General features: G+C 41.0%; 1 protein-coding gene and 1 long non-coding RNA gene across 8 annotated transcripts in view; one reads left to right on the top strand and one right to left on the bottom strand.

Moving 5' to 3' along the window:
* Nucleotides 1-10168, top strand: part of LOC103385135 (uncharacterized) — a 213158-nt gene that overhangs the window by 146370 nt on the left and 56620 nt on the right. For all 5 annotated transcript variants that reach the window (XR_003050833.1, XR_003050834.1, XR_003050832.1 and 2 more), the window contains one exon: nt 3788-3912. This is a non-coding gene — a long non-coding RNA (uncharacterized LOC103385135). The remainder of the gene's footprint in view (nt 1-3787; nt 3913-10168) is intronic.
* Nucleotides 1-10168, bottom strand: part of LOC103385136 (protein FAM19A2-like) — a 38121-nt gene that overhangs the window by 3658 nt on the left and 24295 nt on the right. The window contains exons 1-4 of one of the 3 annotated variants that reach the window (XM_017036113.2): nt 8906-8990; nt 6953-7102; nt 3754-3878; nt 2868-3532 (exon numbers count right to left, since the gene is read on the bottom strand). In XM_017036113.2, coding sequence (XP_016891602.1) covers nt 3368-3532; nt 3754-3878; nt 6953-7102; nt 8906 — 441 coding nt within the window. In that variant the 5' untranslated portion in view covers nt 8907-8990 and the 3' untranslated portion in view covers nt 2868-3367. Of the gene's footprint in view, nt 1-2867; nt 3533-3753; nt 3879-6952; nt 7103-8905; nt 8991-10168 lie in introns of those variants that run through there. The other 2 variants (XM_017036112.2, XM_008318921.3) reach the window with 2 other exon arrangements.

Genomic DNA, 10168 nt, shown 5'->3' with positions numbered 1-10168 from the left:
CAGACGTTTTTCTCCAATTCATATTCATATACTAAACACAGGGTCTGAGGAGAATTTTGTTCCTGTTGAGAAGAGTGTTCCCAGTCATACGATGATAAACGGACTTAAATGCCATTTCCGTCTGGTATTAATTGAAAGTTGCAATTTACATTGTAAATGATTCTCCTGCCTCTGACTGTGTTGTCACTGCTTTGGTAATGTAAATAAATGGCCTCAAGGATCCACGTATATGCATAGGAGCACACACATACACACTCACACATTTACACACACACACACACACTTGCTTTGCAGTCTTTGACAGCTCAGTGGTTTGGCAGCCCAGCCGTGTCTGTCTGCTCATCCATATGATATCATTTGGCATTGATCGAAGCGTCTTCCATCCCCTTCCCTCTCCCCTCCCTCTGCACCTCCTCCTTCCCCTCCTCTCTTTGCTCTCAGCCAGAACTGGGAGAAAAAAAAGGACACAGAATGCCAAAGCATCTTTGTTTTCCTTCCTGTTATTTGTACTCAGGTATAACAGTGATCTCCTAAGAGCCGGCCTCTCCCAGTATTTGGTTTTAAAGCCTTAAACGATGTCACCTTTGCATCCTGCCCTTCCTCTTCATTTTACTTTTGTTTCTTGTTGTTTCCTTTCTCATCCATCTCCCCGTGGATCTGTCTTTGTATGTGACGGTGTGTGTGTGTGTGTGTGTATACAGCAGCACTTTCATTCCTCCATCCTCCTTCTCCCTCACCTCATCGTCAATTTCAATTTACGAGCCGGCCTTAATAGGACTATAAGAGAAGTTCGATGCTATTGATCTGGATGCGTGTGCATCTTGACCTCAGCGCAGCACATCACAGGAGAAAAAAACATCACTCTTTTCATCATCAGGCCAAAACATCAGCAAACACATTCAAATAGTGTACACACAGGCGACCCCCACTCACAGGCACGCAGCCGCCATTGATCACAACCGGAATTCAAGAGACAGCAAATATTTGTGTCTTTTCGGCTGCGACAGTGACAACGTGATGCCTGGCTGGAGAAGGTTGGCTTCGACCTTGTCTGGGAAATTGTGAAGTTTTTAAAAATATAATGGGATTAAAAAATACATTTTATGAGATGAGTGGAAACGACCTCTCTGACAGAATCCTCTACGAATACGACATCCAACTTCTCTGAAGCAGTCACTTGACTTCTTCAAGACTGAAGTAGCCTCTCAAGAAACCAAAACCAGTCCAGCTAACGTCTGTTTATATGGATAAGATGACCTGGATGACAATGCTATATTGATATTCTACAGCACTGAATCAGTTTTTTTTACAATTTTTACACAAATTAACATACAAATATTCATGGCTTTGGTTCATTCTGTATGGCTGTTATTTATTTTCCAGCGATTAAAAATGTGGATCCCTCTGTTCCAGTTTTTTTTGGTGTAAACAACATTGAGTGTTCACTACGCTGACAGTCTTTCTACGGTTAAATTGCCTGTAGTATCGCAGTATATCGCAATACATCATAGTAAGAACATTTTTAACAACAAACCAGACATGAACATCTGCCCTCTTTAGAAGGATCTCCTATTTAGGCCCAAAGAAGTCAACATTTCCAGGTGGAATTCTGAACAAACGTGTCTCCAGTCGTCACATCAGGACTTTGGTTTTTACTAATGCACCTTTGGACACAGGTTACACTCCTTCAGCACTTTTCTTTTATCGGCTCTTTACACACATGGGCAGTTTTTTTTATTCTCATTTAGTCAGTAATAAAAATTGATCCTTTTTTTGTTCCTTTGCCTTTGAAATAAATCAAGTGAATAACTAATCCACCCAGTTTATATTTCACTGCTTCTGGTGAGGGTCAAAAAGAGAGACATTTTTAATATAAAGTGACTGGAAACTACAGTAAATCTTTGGTTTTCCAACAAAAAAGTTTGTTTTCAGAAATGTCACTTGAGAAAGTTATTTTACAGTCGCAAACGTAATAGGATGTGTGAGCTGAGCAGGCACAGCAGAGATTCCTCTCCTATTCCACAGTGGAAAAAAAAAAAGGTGCAGGTGTGGAGACAAGAAAGGAGAATAACTGGAGGGGGTGAGATCTGCTTTGATAGTTGGGAGGTGTGGGGAGGAAAAAAAAAACAAGAGTGAGGCAGGAATTCTATATCAGCCACGGTCGACCGTCTGTGGTGTTTCAGTAGAGAGAGAGAGAGAGAGAGAGAGAGAGAGAGAAAGAGAGAGAGAGAGAGAGGGGAGAGCGTGATTGTACTAAGCTTTTCTTATCCCTCACTTTTAACCGAGGAGAGCCACTCTCCCTCCTCCAGCCACGCCTTCAATTAATTATTTAGGCAGAAAACAAAGGTCTGCACCCGGCCATGAATAATGGACGGTGAGGAGGCAGAGAGAAGGATGGAGGTTAGGAATAGGAGGCGCACAGTGACAGGAGGAGAGATTCCCTCCTGTGACAGACAGTTCAGAGTGTGCTGAGGTCAGGTCACTGAGGGGACGGCAACAGGTGCTGATGGAGCCGCAGCAAAAATATTTATGACACACACACACACAGGAATGCAGGTGTGGAGTTCATGAAGATGAAGAGAAAACTATCATCATGTCAGACTAACAGTGGTCACTGTTTAGAACCCGACGCTGAGAAAACAGAGCGAACACAGATCGTTCACTTCAGTTAGAAACATGACCCTGTTAGTACCACTGTAGTACCACTGTAGGTGACGGCTCTACACTTCTTGTTATTAATGTTCTGAATTTTCATGTCATGATTATTTATGGTGTAGCTGTGCAGTAATCAGATTAATCATGATTGTTGTTTTGGTTTATGATCCATATTCATTATGGACTAAATGTTCCATCATCAATATGTTTTTTAAAGCAGTGATCATCAACTAGCGGCCACCGCACCAATATTGGTACGCCAAACTGTCCAATCTGGGCCGTGACTGAATTCCAAAATTGTAAAGATCAAAGAGAAAACGTTGTGTGGTTGCTAAGATCAAAGGCTAACAAAAGCTTCAGTTTTGTGATAACATAAAAACGTACATATATAAACAGAAAATATCAACTAATAATGTTTGACAAAAGTGTGATTTTCATTCCATTTTATTCGACTGTCTGCTTTGATTCTTTATATATTTATTTATTAAGTAAAAAGTTTGGGTTTTATTTTTAACTTCTCAGCTTGAGTACCGCTGGATCGTTGGATTGTACTCTGTGCCCTTCGTCTTATTCATAATGAAGTAGTACGTTGAAATCAACTTCACAAAAGGTCACAGCTGCGTCAGCAGGAGGGCACATCCTCCCAGTGGCCACCAGGGCCACCGGGTCGGCTGCACATACTGTGTTAAGGAGGAATCAGAGCGTAAAAATATCAAGGACACGTTAACACGTGTGTGTGGTGGGATGTTTCTGCATCTAGTCCGATGGCAGAGCCGATCAAAGACAGGAAGGAGGGAAAGTGGAACGTTCTTACTGCGTCCTCCTCTGTGTGTGTGTGTGTGTGTGTGTGAGTGTGTTTGTTGTTCCTTTTTTTGGCCTTGGAGAAGAAAGAAAGGCAGAAAAATGGGGAGAAATTATGCAACAAGGTGTAGAAAAAAAGAAGAAGAGAACAGTTAGAGTTAAGGAAGTGAGAAAAAGTTGAGAATTTACAGGATTCAGGTGGAAGTGGGCCACTTCAGGGTGTGTCTGTCGATCATGAAGACAGACGGAGAGACAAAACCAAAAAGAAAATACAACAGAAAAGTTTCCCACACTAACCTTTGTGGTCTTGACTTTGTTGCCTGTGCTGCAGCTCCATCCTGTGAGGTCTGGGAGGACCTTGCACTCCTCACCCTCCATACACGGCTGCATCTGGCACCACCACTTCTGGGCTACGATGGAGGCTGAATGAAGACACAGACGTGGGACTCAATGAACGTAGGTCTGGTTTTTACAGTCGTTGTAAAACTTCAGTCTGTTTCCAGACACACGTGTGATTATTGACCAAGAGAATCAACTTCAAAATAATACATATCTTTAAGACGAGTGTCATTGCATTTCCAAATGAAATTATCCATAAAACCTATAACTAACCTTGGGAATTAAAGAATTAAAATATGAAAGTATTCCGACACACCTACTGCAATGAAGCAAATACAGCAAAGAGAAAACTGATTCTCTCTCTCTGGGGAACATTTTTAAAAACTAATTACCACAATTTGCATGAGTTTCCCTGCCACTAGAGCCATGCAAATTTAATTAGTTAATAATAGATCATTTAAATCTTTCAGTTCCACCACAAAAACTAGAAGAACAGACTCCGACTCAGGATGTGCATGAGGGAGCGGCGACATGACGCGATCTCTCCCAGTTTAGTGCAGCTTTGTGTGAGACGCATCAAATCAGACAGAAATGAATAAAAGAAGTGTCTTTGGCAGGCGTCAGAGTGAGACGACCAGAAGAAGAAGAAGAAAATTGATTAAAAATCATCAAAGGTATAAATAAGTAAAGAACAGATGACTGAGAAGTTTGTGAACGTGATCAAATGTCCTGGTGAACACCAGCGCTCTGTCAGAACGTCACTAATTTCAAACGCTGAATGAATATTAAGTGTGTGTGTGTGTATGTGTGGATAGAGTACAGTGGGAATTCCTTCGCTGGATGACAAACTGTAAACTAACCAGACATCAGGGTTTTTTTTGACAAATACAAAAAAGGAGGCAATGCTGATGGATGTAGCAATCTGCAGTGACAGCAACTTCAAAGGGAGAAACACGGCGTCTGACAGACACCAACAACCACCGGGGGTGACTACAGACGATGGAGGGGGAGACAAGAAGCAGCGGCACTGACAGTGGAGGAAGCCTCCGCAAAAGGCTGTTCAAGTACAACCAACATCCGGCCTCCCATTTGTCCTCCCGTTCGTCCTCCCATCCGTCCATTCACTCATATTTTCTACAGCTTAATCCTGTTCAGAGCCGAGGTCGATCCCACCAGTCATCCATGGAAGGCTGTGTTCACCCTCCGTCCCAGGGGCCGCACACAGAGACAAACAACCATCCACACTCACATTCACACCGATGGTCAGTTCAGAGTGAACAGATCACCTCATCTCCAATCTTCACGTCTTCAGGTTGTGAGAGGACACTCTTCTTCTTCTCCTCTTAGTTGCTTCCTCTCGGGGGGGGAGGGGGCGCCACAGCAGACCGTCTGCCTCCATCCTCACCCTATCTTTTGCCTCCATCTATTGTTACACCAACCGTCTCCGTGTCCTCTTTCACTACGTCCGTGAATTTTAAAAAGTTCTACGCGCTTGAACTGTCGGGTTTTTGCATGAATGCTAAATAAAGCGTTTCATAATCTCCAAAAATGAGTCTGTCAACAGAAGACATTTTTCATAATTATTAATGTCAATTATTTATGTAACAGAAAGAACAACAACATCTGGGTTCTTATTCAGTATGTTTTTGGCTGTAAAACATCCAATAATATTTCTTTTTTTTCGTCTTGGCAGTTTATTTGGGTCAGTGCAGAACGGAATATGCATTTCATTATTTGTAAAATTGCTTATGGGTGCAATAAAAATTCGTATCATCCATCACGACGGCAATTTCTCTGAATTCATCACAAAGTATATAATACGGAGAGACCGTGTTCGTGATTCAGCCTCCTGAAGTTACCAGCAGGAAACAAGGTTGGACAGAAAAACAGTGGCAGAAGGAACGCGCCTGAAGTTTGTCTGATTCTGTTTCATGCATTTCTAATCAGTGTCTACGAGGACTCCTGCAGTACAAAGAAACGCGACCACAGGAGTATTGATGCCCATATCATTCCTTCATAATCAAAGCTACATTTATTCTTAGGTTTTCAAGAAATCCTCCGTGCAGAGGAGGAGAGTTGGACAGAGTGTATCGGCTGACTGCAAGAAATTATTTATTTCTATTAACTGTGGTTGGAAAATACAGATCTAAAAAAAAAAGTTTTTCTTAAATCTTCTCTTTTCATTTTTGGAAATTGACTTAATAGTAGTCTTAAAGACCAACGCTTAAAAGTTGTTTTAATTTTTGTTATGAACGTGACAAATATATGATCAATCATGTAAAAATGTATTGGAGTTTCCAGTTTAGTCATTAGGCAAACTGGGAACTGTATAGTGGTCGTAGGTCTGAATAGGTGATGTAGACATGATCTGTCCAGGGTGAAAACCTATGATTTCTGCCCTTGGTTTCAGTCTTCTGCCCCCAGTGACTCCATAAAGGGTAATGTATTTAATATATACTGACAGTTTCATTAGGTGTGTTTTAGTAGTACATTTTCCCCCTCCCAACATTTTACTGGGAACTGCTCTGACATTGTTCGCTGAACAGTCTTAGTGAGTCAGAATAGTCACAGTATTTTAGAGGAATGTGTTGTATATTGTTATTGTTACAGTGAGAGGTAGCTGTGTAATGTATGCAGTCATGATATATTGTCCTGACACTAATCTGTCTGTGCGTATTATCAATGGAGGAATATTCATCAACGACCACAGGTTTCTGTCACATTCATCTAATTAACCATCAACATGTCAGTGGACAGACGTCGCTGCGTCCTTTTATACACTGTCTGCACAGTCACCGTATATTTTGTGCTTGCGTGCATCTGCATGGCTCCCACAGATGATGACATTTACGTCACACACACACACACACTCCAGAGCAGTAATCCAGTCTTAGTCATCCTGTCCCACTGCTGCCTGACGCAAGTATTTTTACACGGCGTACGTGGCCTATATAAACCAGTACTGAAGTGTGTGATATCATTATACTTTATTATGATAACACTAATGATTTACCATGATGCTGCTGCTGCTGCTGCTGCTGCTGCACATTCCTGACTTTATACTTCTATTATTATTATCATTCAGAGGAAATACTTCATCATGAGGTGGAAACCTAAAAAGTGGAGCCCCTGACTGTAGAATAACAAACAAACATACCATCAACACAGGAGGGCATGGCCCGAGTCGTACCAGCGACCTGTCCGGGGAAGCAGGAGCATTTGACGGTCTGGGATCTCTCCTCGATCTTGTTTTTGTTGCAGCAGCGATGGGCAGCGATCACCTCACACGTCCCGGCCTTCACGTGCACTGTGGAGCAGAGAGACGGGGTTTAATAAACCAGAGCAACAAAGAAGAGCTTTAATAAAGCAGTGACAGTGGCTGAATAGACAGGCTCTCGTCAGATAAGCTTCATTTCAAACCTCAAACCTCTGTGCTCCTGTCCTTGGATCTGTTTGGATTGACTTAGTCAAGTATATTGTTGTATATTTCTAATTTTAAATTGTTTTTAAAGGTGAAAACGTACAAAACAGTTCAGGGAACAAACAACCACAACGGTTGTTGCTCATTTCACCATTCAAATCAATAAAAATTCTATTCTCTCTCCGACTCTATGAAGCTATATTTTGAGGAAGGCAATTTTTTTTTACTGCAAGGTTTACGACGACTTGACCTACAGCGTTTCATGGCTCCGTCGCCATCCACCCAAAAAAAACCATTGTTCCATCATTCCGATGTAGCATTAAAACTCGTTAACTTGTAATCAATTAATCATGATTCATTTACAGCTATAGATAATCAGGATAATCAGATTTAAAGTTTTGATGGTCGTGGATAATCAGATTTAAAGTTTTGATGGTTGCCTTTCCTCTCTCTATTCAGTTCAATTCCATCAGTTCCAGTGCTTGTAGAACAAAGCTACGTCGAGCTGTTGAACTTCGGTAATAGTGCACGTAGCGTGCACTTGCATTTACATGGGCTTCAAACGGACGGCCATGTGTTTAATTAAGTCCAGCCCAAGAACACGAGTCCCTGGAGTCGACCAAGAGAGAAGGAACAAAGAAAGCGCTCCACTTTTGAAGATTTGTGATGTCCACACACGGTCCTTCCACACCAGCCTTTCATCAAATACACGAAAATGTCAAGGACAAACAATGAGACTCGTCAGGATATCACTGTGTGTGTGTGTGTTTACATATGTCGTCTTTGCCAAAGCTCTTGTGTATCAGAGAAATGACAGGAAAATGAACGTCCAAAGACAAGACAGGTTTTCACACCTGACACCAGAGCAGCCGACGGTGACTCTGCTCCGCCTGAAGAGTGTTTAAAAATAAGGCAATCTGTTTAAGAGGCTAACAGAGATTTGGATTGTCCTTAAGTTGATCCATTAATGAAAAGGAAACAATGAAACAAGCAGGCAAATCCCAGTTCAATTAATATTTCAGAGCAAAGCGCAGTTTAGCAGCTCCTCCGCTGGAGCGCCGTCTCTCACTGTGCTGTTCATATCGTCTGGTTGTAGCTATGTAGGCCAAATGATTTGTCCCTGAGAGTCTAACATACACTGTTGTACAGTGTACAAATGTTTGTAAATTATACAGTGAATACATGTCAAACCGTGACAGTAAAAATCTGTAAACTCTAAAACAGTTTCACACTGTTTATATAACGACTCACCGTAAATTAGTAAATCAGGAAAGTACAGTACTTTTAACATTTATTGTCTTGAAAAAATACATTGCCTTGCTGTAATATTTATTAACATTCAGTACCGGGATTTTTGCATTTATTTCCCCCCAAAAATAGTTTTTTCACTGTTAAATATATTTACTGTTGTGGGCCATAATTTTTTTTACAATTCAATACTGTAATTTTTGCATTATTTTCGCAAAAATAAAGCTTCCCAGTTAAATATACACACTGGAGTGCAGACAACAGAAACATGCCATATTTACAACAAGATGTGATTCTTGCATTTACTTCAAAATATACTTTGTACCTGTCAAATTGATGTACTTGGTGTTAATAACAGACAAATACTTTAATATTTATATTATTTTTCAGACATGATAATATATGTATGTTAATAAAGACTTAAAAAAAAAATATAAATACTTATTGTAACGTCTGGCCGAGCGTTACAATGACGACGAGGCGTTCGTCTCAGACAGGTCTTTTATTGAAAAACCTTAACAGTTACTGTCGGCCGTAACTACGCCACATAACAGTAATAACTTCTCTACCTGCTCTTCTTTCCTTCCACTGGCTCACTCGCACCCAATCACAGACCTACCTATATACGTGCGTTCACTGACAGTCTGGAATCCCAAGAGTTAACGTTACAGAGAACCTGTCTGTTTCACTATACATGAATTACATTAACAATTTGCCTTTCAAATGTTTTCGAAGTTTGACTTCATATGTTAGAGTAGTCGGGTGACAGAGCAAGACATTGGCAGCTTCTGAGGTCGTGGCTACACTGTGTTTGTTCAGAGGTTTTTAAAGGCACCTTCATCGATGGTGCATTTGATCCTAACGCGCCTTAATTCCAAACACACCAATCAGCGCACATCTGACCACCTCGACCGTTAACGGCGGTACTGATTTCCAAAGAGTTTTCTGCAGTTGCCTCAGTAAGTATATTTATAAAACTCTGACTAAACTGGAATTATTCGTTTAATCAAGAGGGCTACATTGCAGACAGCTGACGTTAGGTCAACATCCCGACAGTCTTACGACTAGCTAAACTGTTATAACAGCATAGGAAATGACTGTATCATGTAGGCTTAAGGAAAATGCGGCTGGCGTTTTATCGCCGAGCATCGCGCTAAAGCTGGCATGTTGAAGCCTCTGACTAGCTAACTATACTGCACGACGTGTTGATTGATTTGTACATTGAAATATATTCTTATCACATATAACATGTGGAAAAAACGTCCACTCAAACTCCACCGCAATGAACCCTGACGTTTTTTTTCAACTGTAGCAACAAGTTGTAAGCAGGTGCTTTCGGGATATGCAGCTTTAAAATCGCATTTCTATCGCCACCATAACAGTACATCGACAGTTCATCAGGACGTGACTTTGACGCCATTAAAATGCACCGTCTCACTTTGTGAACGCCAGTGAGTACCATTGAATTTATAGTTATGCTGATATTGAAGCTGTTGTCATTTAATTTTTAATTTTTGTTTATTATTTTTTTTATTCCTACGGTCCTCCTACATTGGTGCTGAGACATTTATATTGAGCTTTGACTGAGAGGTTGTCAACAACCACATCACTTTCTTCACATCTGCCTGATGTTTGGCAGTTACTACTGCTTCAACATACACTACCTGGTAAAACTACAGTCCACACCTGAGTTCCTCCAAAGGG

This window comes from Cynoglossus semilaevis, chromosome 10, assembly GCF_000523025.1.
Source record: "Cynoglossus semilaevis isolate Cse_v1.0 chromosome 10, Cse_v1.0, whole genome shotgun sequence".
Lineage (NCBI taxonomy): Eukaryota > Metazoa > Chordata > Actinopteri > Pleuronectiformes > Cynoglossidae > Cynoglossus > Cynoglossus semilaevis.
This window is presented reverse-complemented; position numbering and strand designations above follow the sequence as displayed.